Genomic DNA, 24,391 nt, shown 5'->3' on the forward strand with positions numbered 1-24,391 from the left:
AGAAGAACGCTAGCAGGCCTGCTGTCTTGGGAGAAGAACTCTAGGCCGCTAGCAGGCCTGCTGTCTTCCCTGACACTACTCCAGGTTTGTTGTTCTTCTCTGGACTCGCTCCAGCATCTCGACATCCTTCTTGTAGTGAGGGGCACATAACTGGACATGGTACTCAAGGTGGGCTTCACCAGAGCTGAGTACAACAGAACTATCACTTCCCTAACTCCTGCCAGACACTCTATTCCTGACCCAGACCAGGATGCCATTGGCCTTCTTGTCCACCTGGGAACAATGCTGGCTCCTGTTCAGCTGGCTGACGACTAACACACCCAGATCCTTTTCTTCCAGGAAGCTCTCCGGCCACTCTGCCCCAGGCCTGTAGCTTTGCCTGGGGTTATTGTGACCAACGTGTAAGACCTGGCTCTTGGCCTTGTTGAACCCCGTAGACTTGGCTTCTGCCCATCAATCCAGCCAGTCCACGTCATTCTGAAGAGCTTTCCTGTCTTCCAGCAGATCAACACTCCCACACAATTTGGTGTCTCATGCAAATTTACTGAGAGTGCACTCGATCCCCTCATCCAGATCATTAATAAAGATGTTAAAGAGGATGGGACCCAGCACAGAGCCATGGGAAGCAGCACTTGTGACCTGCCATGAGCTGGATTTAACCACAACTGTTTGGGCCCATGTGTCCAGCCAGTTTCTAACCCAGCACAGAGTGTACCCATCTAACCCATAAGCAGTGAGTTTCTCCAGCAGGACGCTGTGGGAGACAGTGTTGAAGGCTTCACTGAAGTCCAGGTAGATCACATTCAGAGCTTTCCCCTCATCCAATATACAGCAGGTCACCTGGTCATAGAAGAAGATAAGTTTGGTCAAGCACAGTCTGACTTTCCTAAACCCATGCTGACAGGCCCTGATGGCCAGAGTGTCCTGCATGTGCTGCATGATGGTAATCAAGATGATTAGTTCCATCCCCTTCCCAGCACTGAGGTCAGGCTGACAGGCCTGTAGTTCCCTGGGTCCTCCTTCTGTCCCTTCTTGTGCCAGTTTCCAGCCAGGCAGAACCACCCTGGTCAGCCAAGACTGCTGGTAAATAAGGGAAAGTAGCTTGGTGAGCAAATCCACCATCGCCCTCAGTGCCTTTGGGTGTATCCCATCCAAGCCCATCAACTTCTGCACATCTAAGCAGCTGAGCAGGTCAGGAACCAATTCTCCTAGGATTATGGGGGTTTCCATCTACCTCCCATCCCCATCTTTCCACTCAGGGGTCTGGGTATCAGGAGACAAGTGACCATGCTGCTAAGGAGTGAGGCAAAAAAGGCATCAGCTCTTTCTTTATCCTCCATCACAGTGGTTCCCCTGAGATCCAATAGGTGTGGGAGATTCTATTTTTAATACTTTATAGGTTTAATAGATTCTATTTTTTTAATTCTTTAAGTACAATAACAAAAAGAGGGACAGAGAGAATCTCCCACCTTTACTGTAGGTAACAAACAGAAGTTACAAGGGCTGTAAAAGCATCCTTAACTGATATCCCCCCAGGTAGCCCACTAGCAGCCCAGTAACCTTGGGAGTCAGGGCTTTCCTAGTCAAGAGAATGGTCCTAAGAATGGCTCACATCATTTTTGGGTTCTACTAGGTTCCCCCTTAGATATTTCTAAATATACAGCAATAGCTCCCAAGTAAATCTGTGAAGGCTGAACAATGTTCCTATGCTGAAACCTCCCCAGGTAGCCACAATCAGCCCCGGGAACCTTGGGGGGAAAGGCATTCCTAGCCAAGGGAATGGTCCTATAACACCAGACATCATGTTCTGGCTCTACCAGTGTCCACAAGAAGTGCTAAATGTCCAGCAATAACTTCCAAACAAAAGGTTTGAGAGCTACAGTATCTTGTGAGCCTGAAAACTTTCCCTGCTAGGTAGAGCAAAAGCAGCCCAAGTAAATTTGGGACTCGGAGCTTTCGTAGCTGAGGTAACTGTCCTAAGAGTGTCTGATGTCATTTCCGGGCTCTGCCAGCGTCCAACTTCAAAAATGCCAAATGTCCAGTAAGAGCCCCAAACAAAAGGTGTGAGGGAGGAAAGAATTTTCTGGCAGGAAATCTCCCCAGGGAGCCTGCAGGCAGCACCAGTAACCTTGGGGCTCAGGCCCCCCTTCATAGGTGAAAGAACAGTCCTAAGATTGCCTGACTTCATTGTCAGGCTCTACAAGCATCCACCTGTGAAACTGATAAATGTCCAGTAACAGCTTCCAAACAAACTGATGTGAGGTCTGGAAAAGGTTTTGTGGCCTGAAGCTCCCCAGGTAGTAGAGTAGCAGTACAAGAAACCTTGAGGCTCAGGGCATTCCTAGCCAAGGCAACGGTCCTAAGAGTGCCTGACGTCATTTTTCAATCTACCAGCAACCACCTTGGAAACTGCTAAACCTCCAGCAACAGGTGCCAAAGAAAAGGAGTGAGGGCTTGAAGATATTCCTGGCTTGAAACATCCCCAGCTATCCCACTAACTGTGCTGTAGTTTTCCAGCTCTACCAGAAAATGTTTCAAAAATGCTAAATATCCAGCAAGGGCAGCCAAGCACAAGTTGCAAGAGATGAAGGATCTCCCTGGTCTGAAACCTCCCCAGGTTGTGCACTGGGAGCACCAGTAAAGCTGACCCCCTTCATACACTGCTTGGCCATAGCAGGCAGCTGAGCAGGGAGATTTCATGGTTATTAAACTGGGTCATGTTGAACTGCTGTTTGTTGTCAGAGAAATCTGTCTGTGCCTGTGAGCACAGCTGATGTGAGGAAAAGTGTTGGGAGTCCCAGGAGGCCAGTGAGGGAACTGCGGGGCTTGGGGAAGAGCAAGGTTCTCCATGCAGGAGAGAGTGCTTTTCCTGCCTCTCCAGAACTATTTAGGAGACCTCTGTAAAAACATCCACTGTAGAATGCTGCTAAAACCTCTTCCATGAACTGAAAAATGACAGAAACATTTTTTTTCTGTATGAAAAAATCCTCCATTGTGAAATTCCTTCAAAAGTTTCATCACCCAATTAAAACCTCTCCAATTACTTATACAAGTCTTAATTTTTTAGAGGAAATTACCTGAGGAGATATGCTTGTAAGGGCTTTCTGGATGTTAATGAGCCTCATGGTGTCTCTGATGAGACCAGAGACTTCAGCTATGTCCTGGTTTTGGTCAGGATGGAGTTAATTTCATTTGTAACAGCAGGTGAATACTGTGTTTGAGAGTAAAATGGGAGTAGTGCTGATAACACCCTGATGTTTCTAGTTGCTGTCAGACAGTCAAGGACTTTCTCAGCTCTTCATGAGAAAGGAGGGGCGAAGCCAGGACAGGTGACCCAACTGACCAAAGAGAGTATTCCACGCCAATTACGTCCTGCCCAGGATATCGGGGGCTGGTGGGAGGAAGGCCGAGGGCGGCTCCGGGACGCGCAGTGCTTGGGGGACGGTCGGGTTCCGGGACGGCTCTGGGTGGCACGGCCTGAGTTGTGTGGTTTGGTGAGAAACTGCATTGTGTATCAACAGCTTCATATATTTTTGCTTTGAAGTCCTGTTAGCATTGTTACATTGTATCTTTCTGTTATCTTAGTAAACTATCCTTATCCCAACCCACGGGCCTCTTAATTTCTTGATCTTGGGGTTATTTGCCCCTTCCTCTTCCTTCTCCCTTCCCTCACTTCTCATTCCACCTCCCCTTCCCTTTAACCTGCTCTTTTCCTTTAAGGAGCAGGCAGCTGCGTGGATCTTGGCCCTCAGCCGGGGTGAAACCACGACAAGCTACAAAGAGGAGAGTGAAGAAACTTCTCAAGAAGTTCAAGTCAGGAGTAATGCCCGAAGTACCTTGAAGCATTAACAGGTCCCAATAGGAGCTATTCCTGACAAAGCCTCCCCAGGGGCTCGTTAGAGCAGACAACTGGAGGCCATGAGGACAAACCCAGGCAAAGCACAGGCAACTCTGATGCTGAGGACACCCTGGCTTGGTCTGATGAAGCAGAAATGCCAAGCGCTGACCCCCAGCCCCTGGGCAGGGAGATCCTGACCCTCACCTGTGTCTCAGGGCTCTTCCTTGGGATGTGGGGAGTGTGACACCAAGGGAAGGAAAGGGGTATGACACATGGTGGCCTCCCCTGGGGTGGGTGCAAGGAGTCAGCCATGCTCCATGGCCATGAGGACAATGTGTCTCCTCTGCGGCCTCTGTGGCAGGGACATCAGCCAGAGCCAAGAGGGCAAAGACCTATCAGGCACTTGTAGCCTGAATGGCACCCTTGGCCATCTGCACCACAGCCCATCCCACACGGCCTCACCCCTGTACCTGGTTCTTTGTAGGCTGCAGGGATGCAACACGCTTTCCCACCTCATTGTCACCTAACAATGTCCCTGCCTGTACTGCTGTCTCTCCATCCACGCCAGCTGTTCCCACAAGCACAAAGCCACCAGCTCATCCACACTTCCTCCCAGTGACTGCTTGCACCACAGCACGACCTTCAGAATGACATTTCTTTATCCTCATGCCCACCCTGACCTTCAGAGCCATCAGTTCACATGGCCTTCCTTTCTTATGTTCTTTCTCTCTAGCACAAAGATGGCTTCCCTCAGCCTCCCCTTCCCCAGGCTAAAGAAGCCCGGGTCTCTTGGTAGACTTTCCCTGACCACATACATGTTCCTCCTCATTCCTCCAGACTGGGAAGCCCCACACTGGGACTGACTGCTCCAGAGGTGGCATCACCAGTGCTGAGTCCAGATGGACCAGAAGGGCCCTTGTCTGTGCAGCCACACTCCTCCCAGGGCAGCCCAATGTGCTCATTGCCAGATTCCTGTTCAGCACCTCTGACTGCTATGGCAGCCCCTGCAATGCCCAAATTCTTCTCCTTGTGGCCAGTTCTCCACCCGTCATGTCTGAGCTGCCTTGATGTGGGGGTGTTGTGCTGGAACCTTTTCTCATGGTTTCACCCCAGCCCAGAGCCGAGCACCACGCAGCCGCTCTCTCTAAGAGGGGGTGTGTGTGGGGGGGAATTGGGGGTGGGGGAAGGAAGGGAAAAGGAAATCAAAGAAACCCTAAACCTCATGGGCTGGGATAAGGACAGTTTACTGGGACAGAAGAGAGAGAAACAACAACAACAAGAGGACATTGTAGCAAAATACACACAACAGGTGATGCACAATGCATTTTCTCACTGAACCCCACAGCTCTGGCTGCACAGCTCACAGCCATCCTGAAAGCACGTGTGTCCTGGAGCTGAGTTCTCCTGCCCCCACCACACTCCTTTTATGGTGTGATCTGAATGAAATAGGCCTTTTGGGCAGTTTGGGTCACCTGTCTCGACTGTGTCCCTTTCCAGCTCCCAGGGTGCTCCCCACCTTCCCATTAGTAGTAGAGAATGAACAACAGAAAAGTCTGATTGCTTGGACACAACTAAAGCCTCCCTGTTATCAGCACTGCTCTCATCCTAACAGCCAAATGTGGCACCACATGGGCTGCTAGAAAGAAAATCAACTGTATTCCTCCTGAAACCAGCCCACCTTTGTAGACAACAAGTGCAACACAGTGGTGGGCTTACTCCTGTAGTCAGACAGTATGGATAATCCCCTTGGTCAGTTATGGTCAGCTGGGCCTGTTCTGTCCCCTCCCAGGCACTTGTGCACTCCCAGTTGACTCATTTCTGGAGCAGAACTAGAAAAAAGGCCTTGATGATGAGCAAGCCCTGCTCAGCAAGGAACAAACATATTTATTTAGATTTTATGGCTTACAAATCCAAACACCAGAACTATGGGGGCCACCAACATGAGAATTAATTCCAGCCACAGAGAAAATATGGGCAGGAGGAGAAGATCTCTTCTGCTTGGAAATCTTCCTGATGTTCCTGTTCATCAAGGTCCATTTAAAGGGAAGCCCAATTTTACTAATTTTTCACATGTGCTTGCTGATGGATCTCCAACTTCCGGTGTTTTTAGCAAAATGACAGCAATAAGTGTTAAGGAACCTGGGACTCTATTGCTGATTGTTCAGCATGTTTGAAAGTGAACGATGTTATAGCCTGAAAATGACATTGTTTGGATTCTTCCTATGGCTTGGAATGCCCTGAGCCCCAAGGTTGCTGGGGCTGTTAGTGGGCTACCTGGGGAGGTTTCAGGCCAGAAACCTTTTTCCACCCTCGCACCTTTTGCCATGGAGCTGGTGCTGGACATTGAGCAGTTTCAGAAGTGGACACTGTTGAAGCTGGAAATTACATTGGGCAGAGTTACAACCACTCCCATGGCTACAGAAGCCCTGACCTCATGTTCCTGGGGCTGCTAGTGGGATACCAGGGGATATGTAAGGCCATGAACATCTTTCATCACTCACACCTTTAGTTTGGGATGTATTGCTGTGCATTTAGCAGGTTCAAAGGTGGACAGTGGTATGGCCAGAAATTACATTAGGAACCTTCTTTTGTCTCTGAATGCTCTGAGCCCTAAGGTACTGGAGCTGCCAGTGGTCTACCAAGGCAAGTTTCAGGCCAGGAGAATCTTTCATCCCTCACACTTTTGTTAGGGATCTCTTGCTGTTCGTTTAGCAGTTTGAAGGTGTATGTGGGTTGAGCCCCAAAATGGCATCAGGTAGTTTTAAGACAGTTTCATTTCTAAGGAAAGCCTTGAGCCCTGAGGTTACTGGGGTTTCTAGTGGGATACCTAGGCAGGTTGAAGGTCAGAAACATCTTTCACACCTCAAACTTTGTCTTTGGGAGTTATAGCTGGACATTTAATGTTTTTGAAGGTTGACGATGTTAGAGCTGGAAAAAGACATCAGGCAAATTTCATACCATTGCATTGTGTATGAAAACCCTGTGCCCCATGGTTACTGGGGCTGCTAGTGGGCTACAAGGAGAGTTTTCAGGCCAATAAAATATTTATGCCCTTGAATGTTATGTTTGAGGTGACTGCTTTACATTTAGTGTGTCAATGTTGGATGCTGGGAGAGCCTGTAAATGCCCACAGGCACTGTTAGGAAAGGAAAGCCCTGAGCTCTAAGCCTACTTGGGCTGCTAGTGAGCTACCTAGATAGGTTTCAGGCCAGGAACATCTTTCAGCACTCAAATCTGCTTTGCAACCCTACCTGCACATTTAGCACTTCCTAAGGTGGATGCTGGTTGAGCCTGAAAATGATAACAGGAGCTTTTAGGATCATTGCACTGTGTAGGAATCACAGAATCATAGAGCCACAGCATGGCCAACACTGGACTCTTTCAAGGAGTTCCCTGTCATTTCTGAACTGAGAAGCCCAGAACTGGACACAACATTCCAGGTGCAGTATCACCAGGGCAAAGGGAAGAAAGGCCTCTCTTGGCCTACTGAACACACCCCTTCTAATACACCCCAGGATGCCATTGGCCTTCTTAGCCAGGAGGGCACATTGCTGGCTGATGCTCATCCTGCAGCATATGAAGGGGGACAGCTTTCAGAGGAGATTATCTCCAAACCAACTTTTGTTCAGATACATAGAAAGGTCACTTATCAACACACTGAACTTTTGAGAGAACCATTTATTAGACATCTGAGAGATGGGAAGTTTCCAAGTCTCGGAAGACACTGGAGAGCTGAGCAGCATCGAAATGACCAAAGAGCAAGCAGATGTGGACATCTGCTGAGAAAAGTGAAGTGCATACATGAATCTAGGCTACTGAGAAGACCGAACAACCACCAAAATTCATACTAAATAGAGACTGGTCCTAATGTGAGTTCCATGGCCAGTAATATGCCAAAGATGAGGTGCTTAGAAACATCCAGTCCTCAGTTTCCACATGGCATCCTTGAGCTCCTGGTTCCTCATGCTGTAGATGAGGGGGTTCACTGCTGATGGAAACACTGAGTAAAGAAATGATGCTACCAGGTCCAGAAATAGGGAGGAGATGGAGGGGGGCTTCAGGTAGGCAAACATGGCAGTGCTAAGGAACAAGGAGACCACGGCCAGGTGAGGGAGGCAGGTGGACAAGGCTTTGTGCTGTCCCTGCTGTGAGGGAATCCTCAGCACAGCCCTGAAGATCTGCACATAGGACACCACAATGAACACAAAACACCCAAAACATAAACAGGAAGTGACCACAATGAGTCCAGTTTCCCTGAGGTAGGCATCTGAGCAGGAGAGCTTGAGGATCTGGGGGATTTCACAGAAGAACTGGGCAACAGCATTGCCATGGCAGAGGGGCAGTGAAAATGTATTGGCTGTGTGCAGCACAGAATAGAGAAACCCACTGCCCCAGGCAGCTGCTGCCATGTGGACACAAGCTCTGCTGCCCAGGAGGGTCCTGTAGTGCAGGGGGTGGCAGATGGCAACGTAACGGTCATAGGCCATGACAGTGAGAATATAGTACTCTGTGAAGATCAAAAATAAAAAGAAAAAGATTTGAGCCACACATCCTGTGTAGGAAATGGCCCTGGTGTCCCACAAGGAATTGGCCATGGATTTGGGAATGGTGGTGGAGATGCAGCCAAGGTCAACAATAGAGAGGTTGAGGAGGAAGAAGTACATGGGGGTGTGGAGGTGGTGGTCACAGGCTATGGTGATGATGATGATACCATTTCCAAGAAAAGCAGCCAGGTAGATGCCCAGGAAGAGGCAGAAGTGCAGGAGCTGCAGCTCTCGTGTGTCTGCAAAGGGCAGGAGGAGGAACTGGCTGATGGAGCTGCTGTTGGACATCTGCTGCTGGTCAAGTGTGGAGACCTGTTCAAGGAGGAAAAGCCACAGTGAGAAGTTAGGGAACACTTCTCGGTCAAAAACATATTCCAACTCTTAGGGAACACCCTCAGATTGACCCTCTGTTTTCAGGAAGACTTTTGTCAGGTCCCTTTTGGGAGGTCTGCTTTGTGGTGGCTTGAGTGTGCCACTGCTGGGAGGAGGGTTGGCTGTGGGCTCTGCAGAACTCAGTCCTGCCTTGCAGCAGTCAGTAAATAGAAGGATGGTGTGATCTCAGACTAAATGCCCTGTGGATAGGAATGAGCTTTTCAGCACAGTCCCTCTGATCTGACCCGAGGGCAGAGCAGAGCTTTGGAGCTTTGGTTTTCTCCTACCTGTACCTGAGGAGTGGTTCTTCTGTCAGAACTCCCTGACATTGCTGCTGCAGTGCCAGTGAAACCTTCCCCTCAGTGCAGAGTGTGGAGAGCTGCTCTGTCATCAGCCCTGGTCTCATCTGCCCTGTGCTGGATGCTCTGTGATCACACCCTGGTGTTCCCCTCAGAAGGAACTGGACCCCACAGAGAGCGGAGGAATCCAGTCCCGCAGGGCAGAGCTCCAAAGCCCTCCTGCAGTCTCATCCTACCCAAGGACGATCTCAGCTCCCCGCTCCCAGCCAGGGACACACAGGGCTCAGTGCAGCTGCCCACACACTGGTGAACCTCAGTCCTACAGATGGGGGTCGTGAAGTGAGGTTCAGGTCACTGCCAGACCCACCAATGGACTTGGCCATAGTCCCAGGTAATGGTGGGATAAAGGCAGCAAATACAGGAAGGGAAACTGAAAGAAATGCTCCAGCCCAGGCTGGAAAGACAGTGACAGACAGACAGGTACTCAGGGGTTTCTCCTCACTGCAGGTTGGGTTGCAAAGGAGAAGACTCATCCTTAAATCCTGGAACTCTTTTTGAAGTGTCTGTGCTGGGTGGCAGAAACAAGGGGTTCTCTGTTGGAACGTTTTAGCACTGCAGGGTAAGTCAGGGAGGTCCCAAATCCGCACTGCCAGGGCATTTCTGGGAGCAGCTCCTTCTCCCTCCCTGACAATGTCTCTGCTGCCTGGAGCTGTCCCTGCAGCTGCTTCTCTCTGCCCATGTCAAATCCCACTCTTTGCTCACAGATCTCATCCAACCTGCCCTGTGCTCAGCTCTGCTCTGCAGACCCCTCCTGGCATCAGGGCGCTGCCCCAGGGAACCTCTGTGTGTGCAGGGCTCAGGAGAAGCTCTGACAAGTCCTAATGACCAATGAGTTTGCACTGCCTGCTGCAAAGTTATCAAGAAAAGCTCAGTTCCCACTTCCCATACAGCCCTCAAGAGCTGAATATTCAAAGCAAATTCTCTACCTGGAGTGGAAAATGCATCCCTGGTGTTCTTGAAAAGACCCTGGGAAGTTTCCCAGGATCAGCTGGAGCTGGGAGCAAACCTGTCCTACCCAACACGCTGATAGCAGAAGAACCCTGCACTGCCCTTCCATGGGTCACACTTGCCACCCGCTGCTTCTTTCTGCAGTGATGCTGATGGAAGCCCAGCAGGCAGGCTGAGTGCTGACCCTGGCAGCAGCAGAGTCCCTGCCCCAGAACACAGACCCTGGGGTGCAGGGACCCTGCTCACAAGGACAGCCCTTGGAACCCCTGCTTGTACCCACTGCTTCCCACCTCTGCCACCATGCCCAGCAGAAGACAGCTGTCCTGCCCTGTCCCTCTGATGGGGCAGAAGGGCATCCCTTCCAGGCAGCACCTTCTGGTCCTAGAAAGAATCTGTCCTCCTGACAGACCCCACACTGTCCCATGTCCCAGCTTTAGGAGATCCCTCCAGGAACAGAACCTGCATTGCCCTGCACCCACAGACATACCAGGGAGAGGCTGCAGAGATTTCTCCTCCAGTGAGCTCTCAGCATCCATCACCTCTCTCAGCCTCACAGGTCTCCCCTCGGTACGTACAGGCAGTGTCCCCAGCCCTGTGTGCTTGGCAGAGGAGCTATTCCTGGGCAGAGCTGTCTCTCTTCAGTGCTGCCAGGTTGCCATGAGCTCCCTCCATCCCAGGAGCCTGTCCCAGCTCAGCAGGAGAAGACCAGTTCTTATAGGCTCCCTCCTGGTGCCTCAGGCCTCATGGGGATCATTCTGTGATCTCATCTCTGATGTTTCCTCCCTCATCTGGAGAGAAATCCTTCTGTCCATCAGAGTCATTTCTCCTGACCAAACCAGGGCTGGGCAGGAGAATCACCTTCCCTTGTCTCCACCATGAGAAAGGACTCCCAGGTCTGGGACAGGGAGTGGACTATTTCCCCCTGTGAAAGCAAGTGGTTTAGGTGAGCATTTGGGCATTTCTCAGGTTTTCCCAAGAACAAAATCAGGAAAAACAAATCTACAAAGCTCTGCTCTGCAGTTGGGGGAAATGGAAACCACAATCCAGACAAGATCCTTTAGATCAAAAAATATAGACCTTCTGCTGCAAGGAGAAACTGACACCTGGAGAGCTCACATCAGAGCCCAGTACAGCCAGTGGCACCCTCAGCCAGCAGGAAATAAACCCCCCAAAAAGGACCTTTCCAATGTCTAATAGAACAGGGAGAAGCAGTCCTTGGGTTGGCAATGAGAACGTTTTGCTGAGAGAAGAGTGCCCCAAGTTCTCACTGCCTTGTTCTTCATGCAAAGAGGCAGAGAATGTCCTATGGCAGCTTCATTCCACACTTCCTCCTCCTGCCCTTGGCAGACACACAGGAGCTGCAGTGGATTTCTCCATGCTGTGCTGCTCACAACCAATACATTTTCCCTCCCCCTCTGCAAGGGCAATGCTGTTGACCAGTTCTTCTGTGAAATCCCCCAGATCCTCAGCCTCACATGCTCATACACCTACCCCAAGGAGATTAATCTTCTTGTATCCAGCAGCTGTTTAGTTTTGGGGTGTTTTATGGGATACCTGGGGAGATTTACAGTCAGGAACATCTTTTGGCCCTTGCATGTTTTGCTTGGGAGCTTTTGCTGGACATTTTGCAGTTTCCTAGATGGACACTGGTAGAGCCCCAAAATGACTTCAGGCAATGTTAGGTCTGTTCCCTTGGCAAGAAACACCCTCAACCCCAAGGTTACTGGTGCTTCTCATCCAGTCCCTGAGGAGGATCATGTGAGGAACATCTTTCAGTCCTCATACCTTTTTTTAAGGTGCAATTGCTGGATATTTAGCATATTTGAAGGCGGATGCTGGTAGAGCATGAAAATGAAGTCAGGAAATGTTAGGACCTTCCTTGGAAGGGAAAACCCTGAGCCCCAAAATTAATCTGCATGGGAACATTTCAGGCCAGCAACTTCCTTCAGCCCTTGAACCTTTTGTTTTGGAGCTATTGGTGCAGTTTTGTGGTTTCAAAGTTGGAGGACTGTAGAGCTGTGCAATGAGTTCAAGCACTATAAGGGTTGTTCCCTTGGCTAGGGATGGGCTGAGCCTTAAGGTTCCTCGTGCTGCTAGTGGGTTACCTGGGGAGGTTTCAGGCCAGGAACCTCTTTAGGCCCTTGGTCCTTTTGTTTGGCAGCTATTGCTGGACATTTAGCAGTGTCAAACGTGGATGCTGGTAGAGCTGGAAAAAGATGTCAGTCAAATTTAGGACCATTCCTGTGGCTAGGAATGCCCTGATCCCATTGGTAACCTGGTCAGCTAGTGGGCTACCCTGTGAGGTTTCAGGCCAATAACATCTTTCAGCTCTCACACCTTTTTTTGGGGAGCTGTTGCTGGGCGTTTATCAGTTTTGCAAGTGGGTGCCTGAGCCCCAAGGTTACTGGTTCTTCTAGTGCACAACCTAGGGAGCTTTCAGGCCAGTAAGATCCTTCATCCCTCACAACTTTTGTTTGGGTGCTGTTGCTGGGTATTTAGTATTTTGAAACTTGATGCTGATAGAGACAGAAAATGAGGTCAGGCTGTGTTGGGACCATCCCATTGGATAGGAAAGCCTTGAACCCCAAGGTTACTGGTTCTTCTAGTGCGCATCCTGGGGAGGTTTAGCGCCACAAACCTTTTTCAGACCACACACATTCAGCTTGCCACCTATTGCTCTACATTTAACAGTTTAGAATGTGGAAGCTGGTAGAGCCTGAAAATTACTTCAGGCATGTTTAAGGACTCTTTCCTTGGCTATGAAAGCCCTGAGCGCCAAGGTCAGTGGTCCTGTTTGTATTCTGCATGGGGAGGTTGCAGGACAGGAATTTCTTTCAACCCCTGCACCTTTTGTTTTGGAACTATTCAGACAGTTCAGCAGTTTCAAAGTTGGAGGACTGCAGAGCTGTGCAATGACGTCAGGCACTATTAGGGTTGTTCCATTGGCTAGGAATGGGATGAGATGATTAGAAGCTACTCATGCTGCCAGTGGGTTATCTAGGGAGATTTCAGGTCAGTATCATCTTAGGCCATCAACCCTTTTTGTTTGGCAGCTCTTGCTGGACTTTGAGAAGTTTCAAAGTTTGACGCTGGGAGAGCCTGAAAATGATGTCAGGCACTGTTAGGACATTACTTTGGTAAGGAGAAAGCTGAGCCCCAAGATTATTGGGGCTGCCAGAGGTATAACAAGGGAGATTTCAAGCCAGGAACCTCTTTCAGCCCTCAATCCTTTTTTAGGAACTATTGCTGGACATTTAGAAGTTTCAAATCTGGACGCTGGTGGAGCCTGAAAACAACATCAGGCACTGTGAGGACCATTCCCCCCCACTAGGAATGCCCTGATCCTAACTGTTGCTGGGGCTGCTTGTCCACATCTGGAGCAGGTTTCAGGGCAGTAACATCTTTAAGCTCTCGCACTGTTGTTTGGGAGCTGTTGCTGGATGATTAGAGGTTTCGAAGATGGACACGGGTAGCGCCTGAAAATGACTGCAGGGACTGTTAGGATGATACCCTTGACCGTGAAAGCTTTGAGCTGACATGTTAACAGGGCTGCTAGTGCCCCATCTGGGTAGGTTTCAAGCCAGGCATGTTTTCAGCACTCGTTTAGAGTTATTACTGGACATTTACCAGTTTCAAATTTGGATGCTTTTAGATCAGGAATATTATCTCTGATAGAGTTTGGACCATTTCCTTGTAAGAAATGCCCTGAGCCCAACCGTATACAGGGGCTGCTAGTGGGATACCTGTGGAGGTTTCAGGCCAGGAATATCTTCAAGCCCTCACTTCTTTTGTTTGAGACCTGTTGCTGGAGGTTTAGCAGTTTTAGAGGTTGTTGCTGGTAGATTGAAAAATGACGTCAGGCACTCTTAGGACTGTTGCCTTGGCTAGGAATGCCCTGAGCCTCAAGGTTTGTTGTACTGCTAGTCTACTACCTGAGGAGGTGTCAACCAGAAGCATCTTTCAGCCCTGACACCAACTGGTTTGGGGGCTCGTACTTGACGTTTGGCATTTTTGAAGTTGGACGTGGGTAGAGCCCAAAAATGACACCAGGCACTCTGCAGACCATTCCCTCAGCTACAGAAGCTCTGAGCCCCGAAATTACTGGGGTTGATCCCACTGCCAGAGGAAGTTTAGGGCTCCCCAGTTATTTCACCTCTTAAACCTTTTGTTTGGGAGCTATTGCTGGACTCTTAGCATTTTTGAAAGTGGACGCTGGTAGAGCCAGAAAATAATGTCTGATATTATAGGACCATTCCCTCGGCTAGGAATGCCCTTCCCCCCAAGGTTCCCGGGCTGCGTGTGGGCTACCTGGGGAGGTTTCAGCCCAGGAACATCATTCAACCTTCACTGATATATTTAGGAACTATTGATGCATGATGATTAGAATTTTACCAGGAGGACACTAGTAGAGCCAGAAAATGACATCAGGTACTCTTAGCTCCATTCCCTTGGCTAGGAAAGCCACGACCCTCAAGGTTACTGGGGCTGCTAGTGGGCTAACTGGAGAGTTTTCTGGCCAGGAAGCTTTTTCAGCCTTTGCATGTTTTGTTTGCAACCTACAATGAAGGTGGGAGGTTCTCCCTGGCCCTCCTTTTGTTAGTAATGTATCTATATAATTACAAATAAAAGGAGGGACAGAGAGAATCTCCCAACTTTATTGGATCCGGGGTGGGGAACCACTGTGATGGATGATGAAGAAAAGGCTGATGTACTGAATGCCTTTTTTTACCTTAGTGGTAAGAACAGTTGTCTCTCCATTCCCAGACCCCAGAATGGAAAGATGGGGACAGGAAGTAGACTGAAGCCCTGCTTAGATCTGCAAAGCTCAATGTGTCTGGATGGGACACACCCGAAAGCACTGCCCTCAGAAGAGCACTTCTGCCACTGCACTGGCAGAAGTGCTCCCCAGGACACTTTCCCTTATTTACCAGCAGTCCTGGATGACCAGGGTGGTTCTGCCTGACTGGAAGCTCCACATGTGACACCCATCTACAAGAAGGGACAGAAGGAGGACCCAGGGAACTATAGGCCTGTCGGCCTGACCTCAGTGCTGGGGAAGGGGATGGAACTAATTATCTTGAGTACCATCATGCAGCACATGCAGCACACTCAGGTGATCAGGCCCAGTTAGCATGGGTTTAGAATGTGCTTGAGGAAGCTGATCTCCTTCTATGACAAGGTGACCTGCTTAGTGGATGAGGGGAAGGCTGTGGATGTGATCTACCTGGACTTCAGTAAATCCTTCATCACTGCCTCCCTGCTGGAGAAATTGGCCTCTAATGGATTCGATGGGTATACTCTGTGCTGGGTTACAAACTGGCTGAAGGCCGGGCCCAAAGAGTTGTGGTGAACAGAGTTGAGATGAGAGGAAATGGTTTCAAATTGCTCCAGGGGAGATTTATTTCTCATATCAGGAAGAATTTCTTTCCTGAAGGGGTAGTCAAGTATTGGAACAGGCTGCCCAGGGAAGTGGCGGAGTCACCATCCCTGTTGGTATTTCAAAAGGCGTGGGCCTTGCTCGTTCTTGTTTGTCTAAGCTATAACAACATGGGCCACAGTCATCCCATTCCTCATGCAGTATCTCCAGGCCTTGTGTGACGCTGACACTATGGAATGACAAGCTGTGCTCTCTTAGTATCCTGTCTGCCTGCATGATTGTTCACATTTACAAAGAATTTACAAGCACATCTTCATAAGCTGAATCACTTGACTACTTGGGAATTTCCAGGAAGTGTCATACTCACCTTTCCCTGTACCAGCATTACCCCCAGTCTGTCTCTTCATCTCCATCATCATTGGGCTGTTTCTCCTTATGATACATCCATGCCTAACGACATCTCCAGACTATCCTGATGTGTGCACCTCACTTTGCTCAAAGGTTTCCACCTCTGCTTGCTCTTTGGTCATTCAGATGCTGATAAACTTTGAGCTTTAGAGAACTGGAAAATATCTCATCTTTCAGAAGTCTAATGAACTGGTCTGTCAGAAGAACAGAGTGTTCCTAAGTGACCTTTCTGTTTGTCTGAAGAAAACTGTTCTGGGAGAGAATCCCCTCTGAAAGCTGACCCCCTTCACACGCTGCTTGGCTGTAGCAGGCAGCTGAGGAGAGAGATTTCATGGGTATTAAACTGTATCATGTTTAACTGCTGTTTGTTGTCAGAGAAATCTGTCCCTGCCTGTGAGCACAGATGATGGTTGGAAATGGGTTGGGAGTCCCACGAGGCCAGTGAGGGAACTGCTGGGCTTGGGGAAGAACAAGGTTCTGCATGCAGGGTTGGATCTCAGCAGACTGCTTTTCCTGCCCTTCCAGAACTATTTAGGAGACTTCTGGGCCAGCATCCATTTTACAATGGTGTTAAAACATCTTCCATGGACTGAAAAATGACAGACACTTTTGTTTTTCTGTGAAAAAATCCTCCATTGTGAAATTACTGTGATTTTTTTCATCACCCAACTAAAACCTCTCCAATTACTTATACAAGTCTTAATTTGGGAAAGAAAATTACATAAAGAGACATGCTTATAAGGGCTTTCTGGATGTTAATGAGCCTCATGGTGTCTCCTGTGAGTCCACAGACCTCATGTACCAAACTTCTCAAGAAGTTCAAGTCAGGAGTAATGCCCAAAGTACCTTGAAGCACTAACAGGCCCCACTGGGAGCCATTCCTGACAAAGCCTCCCCAGGGGCTCCTTAGAGCAGACAACTGGAGGCCATGAGGACAAACACAGGCAAAGCACAGGCAGCTCTGATGCTGAGGACACCCTGGTTTGGTCTGATGAAGCAGAAATGCCAAGTGCTGACCCCCAGCCCCTGGGCAGGGAGATCCTGACCCTCACCTGTGTCTCAGGGCTCTTCCTCGGGATGTGGGCAGTGTGACACCAAGGGAAGGAAAGGGATACGACACATGGTGGCCTCCCCTGGGATGAGTGAAAGGAGACAACCATGCTCCATGGCCATGAGGACACTGTGCCTCCTCTGCGGCCTCTGTGGCAGGGACATCAGCCAGAGCCAAGAGGGCAAAGACCTATCAGGCACTTGTAGCCTGAATGGCACCCTTGGCCATCTGCACCACAGCCCGTGCCACACTGCCTCACACCTCTGCATGTTTCCTTTAGGCTGCAGGGTCGCAACACGCTTTCCAATCTCATTCCTACCCCACGATGTCCCTGCCTGTACTGCTGTCTCTCTGTCCTCAACAGCTGTTCCCACAAACACAAAGCCACCAACTCATCCACACTTCTTCTCAGTGACTTCTTGCACCACAGCACTATCCTCAAAATGCTGTGTTTGCCTACCTTCTACACCTGGTAATGGCATTTCTTTGCCCGGTTTTTCCACCAGTTGTCAACCCCTTTCATCTACAGCATGAGGAACCAGGAGATCAAGGATGCTGTGTGGAAATTGAGGACTGGGTATTTCTAAGCAGCAATAAACTGCTCATCCTATAGTGCACAGAGTTGGCCATGTAACTCACGTGAGGACCCGTGTGTGTTTAGTAGTTTTGTGAGTTGTTGGTTTTATCCTCCTAGTTTGTCTAGGCTGTGATAACATGGTTCACTTCCATCCCTTCCCAATGCAGCATCTCTTGGTCCTGTGTGGCCCACACACTTTGCAATGACCTGCTATAGAAACATCAAGGGACCCTCGATACCGACTGAGGTCGTCATAGACCTTCATTCCCAAACTGTTTGCATTTTGGTCTGAACACAACAACAACAAAAAGAAGGGGTGTATATAACCCACATAACATGTTCTGCTCCAAATATTTGGTCATTTTCAATAAGCATGGTGGCCACCAATCCAGTTACGACAGTTTAAAGACAAATTGTCCATTCCCTTTGAGACTTAAACTGGAACTACATGGAGTTTCAAAATAATTAGTGTTTTTTAAACCCAAAAGATGCTTAATTCTATTATTTGATTTTATTCCATTAATCCAAAGGTTGCCTCTCCATGCTCCTACCTGATTGCTATAGTTACACTGAATGGTAACTTCCTGGTTGGTTATGCCAACCAGGTTCTGCCACAAGCCAAAGGGTTGGATTCCCTCAGTATCTCAACTCCCATAAGATTGGTATTAGACCAAAAGCTATCAAATCATTTCAGTTTGTATTAAGGGTCTGGTCTAAGATTGTTATTAGAAGGATGGAATAGTCCACCTTGTATTGACTTTGTGTTCCTTCCCATGGGCATCTCTTGCTTTCCAAGCGTATTTGTTGAGGGGCTCAGCCAGGACGAGGGGAACGCTCCCAGTGGTCGGCATTTCTAACAAGACTGGCAGACCAGGAGAGAAAACTGGGTATCTGGGGTGCTGGGAGTGTGGGGTTTGGGGATTAAAGATGGGGGTTTAGTTGGGACATCCATTCCTTCACCAGCAACCATTGACTTGGGGAACTGCATCCCAGAGTCGTTCTGCCCAGTGTGGCTTGTGAGCTTTTAAAAACCCTTTCAAAAGCCCATTAGTTCTCCCCACTATCCCATTAGCTTGGGGGTAACACGGGGGGTGAAATCCCCACCTGACTCCTCCTTCCTTGGCCCACTCCTGCCCCTTGGCAGCAGTGAAATGACTGCCCTGGTCTGACTGAACAGACTGGGGGTTGGCAGAAAGCGAAACCAATTTGTCAGGGCCCGCCCTGGCTGTTCTCCTGCTGCTCCTGGAAATGCCTGGGCTTGGACTAGGCCAGAAAGCTTTAGCTTGGAGAAGAGGAGACTGAGGGGTGGCCTTATTCAGGTCAGTGGGTAAAAGCTGGAGCAGAGGAAGGTCCACGTGAATGTAAGGAGAAACTCTTTCACTGTGAGGGTGACAGAGCCCTGGGACAGGCTGCCCAGAGAGGTTGTGGAGTCTCATCCTCTGGAGACATTCACACCCGCCTGGATGGGTTCCTGTGTGGTTTAGTCCAGGTGATCCTGCTCTGGCAGGGCGTTGGACTAGATGACCTTTTGAGGTCTCTTCCAACTCCTGAAGTTCTGTGATTCCTTGACCTTGGATCTCCCTGCATGTCTCTCGGAGCACCTCTGGCCCCTCAGGTTTCACCGGGTGTTGGTGTTTGAACACCTCCTTCTTGGCCTCCCCCCCATTAATTCCCATGAGAGCTGGGACCAGCAGCTCCCAGGAAGCAGGTGCCTCTTCTGTGCCCACTGGAACTGTGGCAAGAGGAATCCCAGCTTTGGCTGGATTGAGGCAGCCATGTGCCAGAGCTGCATCCCCTCCCGAAGGGGAAAGAGTCCCCTTCATCTTCTGAGGGTCCTGTCTCATGTGGAGACAAGAAAAAGTGATTCTTCTGCCCAGCTCATGTTTGATGAGGAGAAAGGACTCTGCTGGACAGAAGGTTTTCTCCCCAAACGAGAGAGCAGATGGCAGCGATGACTTCAGTGTCTTTCCAAGTTGGATCCCTGGAGCTTCAGGAACTGCTCAGAGGAATCGAGGAGTACGTGACGCCTTCACCTGCTCCTCTGCTGTAGCTGGGCTGGACTCCTGGGACAGTGGGAGCTGATGAAACATTACAGCACTGATGAGGGACAGCTCTGCCACAGAGTAGCTCCTCTGCCAAGAGCACAGGGCTGGGGACACTGCCTGTAGGCATCAAGGGGACAGCTGAGAGGGTGAGAGAGCTGACAGATGCTGAGAGCTCACTGGAGGAGAAATACCCTCAGCACTCTACCTGTGAGTATGTCCTTGGTATGTCTGTGGGTGCAGGGCAATGCAGGTTCTGTTCCTGGAGTGATCTCTTAAAGCTGGGACATGGGGCAGTGTGTGGGATCTGTCAGGAGGACAGGTTCTCTCTAGGACCTGAATGTTCTGCCTGGAAGGGATGCCCTTCTGCCCTATCAGAGGGACAGGGCAGGACAGCTGTCTTCTCCTGGGCATGGTTGAGAGGTGCCCAGGGCTTTCCTTGCGAGCAGGGTCCTTGTGACCCTGGGGTCTGTGTGCTGGGGCAGGGACTCTGCTGCTGCCAGGGTCAGCACTCAGACTGCCTGCTGGGTTTTCCAGAGGGATATAGATGGCACCTCTGGGTTAAGCAGCGACCCAGGGAAGGGCAACGTAAGGTCCTTCTGCTGTAAGAAAGTGCTGCCTGGGTCAGCTTTGCTCCCAGCCAGAGCTGATCCTTGAGAAATTCCAGGCAGAATATTTCTCCAAAGGCAGAGTCTTTGCTTTGACTTTTCCTCTCCTGTGGGCTGTGCTGAGTGTGGTAGATGAGAACTTATTTGTCCCCTTGAGAATATGCAGTGAAAACATGATTCTCATGAAGATGTTGAGCCCTGCACACACAGAGGTTCCCTGGGGCACTGCCCTGATGCCAGGAGGGGTCTGCAGAGCAGAGCTGAGCACAGGGCAGGTTGGATGAGGTCTGTGAGCACAGAGCAGGAGGTGAGATGGGCAAAAAGAAGGATCTGCAGGGACAGCTCCAGGCAGCAGAGACACTGTCAGGGAGGGAGGAGCTGCTCCCAGAAATGCCCTGGCAGTGGGGATTTGGGTCCTCCCTGACACTTTCCGACACCCACCCCCTGGTTTCTGCCACCCAGCACACAGAGTTCCAGGGTTTCAGGCTGAGTCTTTTCCTTGGCAGCCAAACCAGCAGTGAGGTGAACCCCCTGAGTGCCTGTCTGTCTGTTCCTGACCCTAAAGCTTTTGCTGCAGCATTTCCTGCTGCATCCCCTCCTGTCCTTGCTGCCTTTGTGCCACCATTACCTGGGGCTTTGAGCATGTCCATTGGTGGGGCTGGCACTGAGCTGACCCTCACTTTGGGACCCCCATCTTTAGGACTGAGGTTTTCCAGGCAGCTCCTGCTGGGCTGCCGGCTGCCTCCCACAATGGCACCGCTCTCCCAGGGACTCTTGTGCCCCAGAGAGAAGCCCCATGCAGGAGTCATATCGGCACAGAGGCCGTGGCAATGCCACTCATCACCTGTGTGTGGGCAGCTGCACTGAGCCCTGTGTGTCTCTGGCTGGGAGCAGGGAGCTGAGATCCTCCTTGGGTAGGATGGGACCGCAGGAGGGCTTTGGAGCTCTTTCCTGGGAGACAGGATTCCTCAGCTCTCAATCAGGAGAAAACCAAAGCTCCAAAGCTCTGCTCTGCCCTTGGGTGAAAATGGGGTGACAGTGCTGAAAAGCTCATTCCTATCCACAGGGGATTTAGTCTGAGATCACACCATCCTTCTTTTTACTGACTGCTGCTAGGCAGGACTGAGTTCTCAAGAGCCCACAGCCAACCCTCCTCCCAGCCAGCACAAAAAAGACCTCCCAAAAGGGACCTGAGAAAAGGATTCCTGAATACAGGGAGTTAATGTGAATTGGAAACTGTTTTGCTCAAAGAAGAGTTCCCCAACTTCTCACTAACGTTTTCCTCCTTGGACAGGTCTCCACACTTGACGGCAGCAGATGTTCAACAGCAGCAGCTCCATCAGCCAGTTCCTCCTCCTGGCCTTTGCACACACACAGGAGATGCAGCTCTTGCACTTCTGCCTCTTCCTGAGCATCCACCTGGCTTGTCTCCTGGGCAATGGCCTCATCATCATCACCATATCCTGTGACCACCACCTCCACACCCCCATGTACTTCTTCCTCCTCAACCTCTCTGTTACTGACATTGGCTGCATCTCCACCACTGTTCCCAAAGCCATGACCAATTCCTTGTGGGACACCAGGGCCATTTCCTACACAGGATGTGTGGCTCAAATCTTTTTCTTTGTATTTTTCATCTCCACAGAGTACAGTCTTCTCACTGTCATGGCCTATGACCGCTACGTTGTCATCTGCCACCCCCTGCACTACGGGACCCTCTTGGGCAGCAGAGCTTGTGTCCACATGGCAGCAGCTGCCTGGGGCAGTGGGTTTCTCTATTCTCTGCTGCACACAGCCAATACATTTTCACTGCCCCTCTGCAATGGCAATGCTGTTGACCAGTTCTTCTGTGAAATCCCCGGGATCGTCAAGCTCTCCTGCTCAGATGCCTACCTCAGGGAAACTGGACTCATTGTGGTCGGTGCTTTTTCTGGTTTTGGGTGTTTTGTGTTCATTGTGGTGTCCTATGTGCAGATCTTCAGGGCTGTACTGAGGATCCCCTCGCAGCAGGGACGGCACAAAGCCTTTTCTACCTGCCTCCCTCACCTGGCTGTGGTCTCCCTGTTTGTCAGCACTGGCATATTTTCCTACCTGAAGCCCCCCTCCATCTCCTCTCTATTTCTGGACCTGGTAGTGTCATTTCTTTACTCGGTGTTTCCACCCGCAGTGAACCCCCTCATCTACAGCATGAGGAACCAGGATCTCAAGGATGCCATGTGGAAACTGAGCACTGGATGTTTCTAAGCAACAACGAACTGCTCATCTTCTTCTGCATATCACTGACCATGTAACTCCCATTAGGACCAGTCTCTATTTAGTATGATCTTTTAGTTCCTGTTTCTTTCTTTCCCTCTAGTTTATTTAAACTGGAATATAATGTTCCACATTCATCTCATTGCTGATACAGTATGACCCACACGCTGGGTAACGATGGGCTGTGCTCTCTTTGCATCACATCTGCATGAAAAGGTGCACAAATTTTTCTTTCTTAAAATTTCTCCTGATATTTATTAAATATTTATAAGAACATTTTCATCAACTGAATCACTTGACTGCTTGTCTGGAATGGCAATGCTTTCCCACCATGATAGAACAGGAATTTCCTTGAAGCGTAACAAACATACAGTCACAAAGCCTTTTACAAAGTCCAACCACAGCCTAACCCTGCCTAGTCCACCTCCAGACCATGTCATCAAGCACAACATTTGCACACCTTTGTAATACTTCCAGAGATGGCTACTCCACCACGTCCCTGGGCAGCCTGTTCCAATAGCTGAATACCCTTTCCATAAAGAAATTCTTCCTGATGTCTAACCTAAATCTCCCCTAGTATCATTTCAAGCCATTCCCTGTCATCCTATCACTTGTTATCTGAGATAAGAGGCCAACCTGCACCTCTCTACATCCTTCTTGCAGGTACTTGTGGAGAGTGATAAGGTCTCCCTCAGCATCCTGAAGACTAAAACGCCCCAGTTCCCTCAGTTGATCCTCACAGGACTTGTGCTGCAAACCTTTCGCTGTCTACTCTGCCATTCTCTGGACACAATCCAGCATCTCAACGTCCTTCTTTTAGCAAGGGGCTCAAAACTGGACACAGTACTCAAGGTGTGGCCTCACCAGAGCTGAGTATAATGGAACTATCTCTTCCCTACTCCTGGCAGTCACACTATTCCTGATCCAGGCCTGGATGCCGCTGGCCGCCTTGGCCACCTGGGCACAGCGCTGGCTCATGTTCAGCTAACACCCCCATATCCTATACTTCTAGGGAGCTCTCCAGCCACTCTGCTCCAGGACCTTAACCCTGCCTGTTGTTATTGTGACCAAAGTTCATGACCAAGCCGCATAAAGTCTGTGCCAATTGATCCAGCCTGTCCAGGTTGCTCTGCAGAGCCTTCCTGCCTTCCACAATTTGGTGTCATGTACCAACTTATTGAGACTGCACTCAATCCTCTCATCCAGATCATTAATAAAGATGTTAGAGAGGATGGGCCCCAATACTGAGCCGTGGAGAACACCACATGTGACGTTCTGCCAGCTGGATTTAACTCCATTCACCACAGCTGTTTGGGCCCAGCCTTCAGCCAGTTTGTAACCCAGCAAAGGGTATACCCATCTAATCCATGAACAGACGCTTCAGCAGGGTGCCCTGGGGGAAACTGATGAAGGCTTCACTGAAGTCCATGTAGATCACATCCACAGCCTTCCCCTCCTCCACTAAGCAGGTCACCTTGTCATAGAAAGAGATCAGCAGCTTGAAGCACAATCTGCCTTTCCTAAACCCATGCTGACTGGGCCTGATGGCCTGAGTGTGGTGCATATGCTGCATAGTGGTACTCAAGAGGATTTGTTCCATCACCTACCCCAGCAGTGAGGACAGGCTGACAGGCCGGTAGTTCCCCAGGACCTCCTTCTGTCCCTTCCTGTAGATGGGTGTCACATGTGCCAGCTTCCAGCCAGGTGGAAACACCACGGTCAGTCAAGACTGCTGGTAACTAAGGGAAAGTGGTTTGGGGAGGAAATCCACCAGCTCCCTCAGTACCTTGGGGTGTTTCCCATCCAGACCCATCAACTTGTATGGATCTAAGCAGCTGAGGAGGTCAGTAACCAGTTCCCCATGGATGATGGGGACTTCAGTCCACTTCCCATCCCCATCTTTCCACTCAAGGGTCTGGGTATCAGGGGACCAATGGTGTTACTACTAAGGACTTAGGCAAAGTACATCAGCCTTTTCTTCATCCTCCATCACAGTGGTTCCCCCCGATCCAGT

General features: G+C 49.9%; 3 protein-coding genes across 3 annotated transcripts in view; 2 read left to right on the top strand and 1 right to left on the bottom strand.

The window, feature by feature from the left end:
• The window catches only part of LOC311199217 (olfactory receptor 14A16-like), a gene marked incomplete at both ends in the record, with an annotated part of 107,038 nt that overhangs the window by 57,154 nt on the left and 25,493 nt on the right, over positions 1 to 24,391 (top strand). The window lies entirely within an intron of this gene.
• LOC311198998 (olfactory receptor 14A16-like) lies at positions 76 to 8,670 on the bottom strand (the record flags this gene model as incomplete). Its single annotated transcript, XM_084273042.1, has 2 exons — positions 76 to 150; positions 7,861 to 8,670. The coding sequence occupies 2 exons, from the start codon at positions 8,668 to 8,670 to the stop codon at positions 76 to 78; spliced, it is 885 nt and encodes a 294-aa protein (XP_084129168.1).
• Positions 21,442 to 22,368, top strand: LOC311198999 (olfactory receptor 14A16-like; the record flags this gene model as incomplete). The annotated part of the gene is made up of 1 exon (XM_084273043.1): positions 21,442 to 22,368. The coding sequence occupies one exon, from the start codon at positions 21,442 to 21,444 to the stop codon at positions 22,366 to 22,368; it is 927 nt and encodes a 308-aa protein (XP_084129169.1).

This window comes from Gallinula chloropus (assembly GCF_964237585.1).
Source record: "Gallinula chloropus genome assembly, chromosome: 19".
NCBI classification, from domain to species: domain Eukaryota; kingdom Metazoa; phylum Chordata; class Aves; order Gruiformes; family Rallidae; genus Gallinula; species Gallinula chloropus.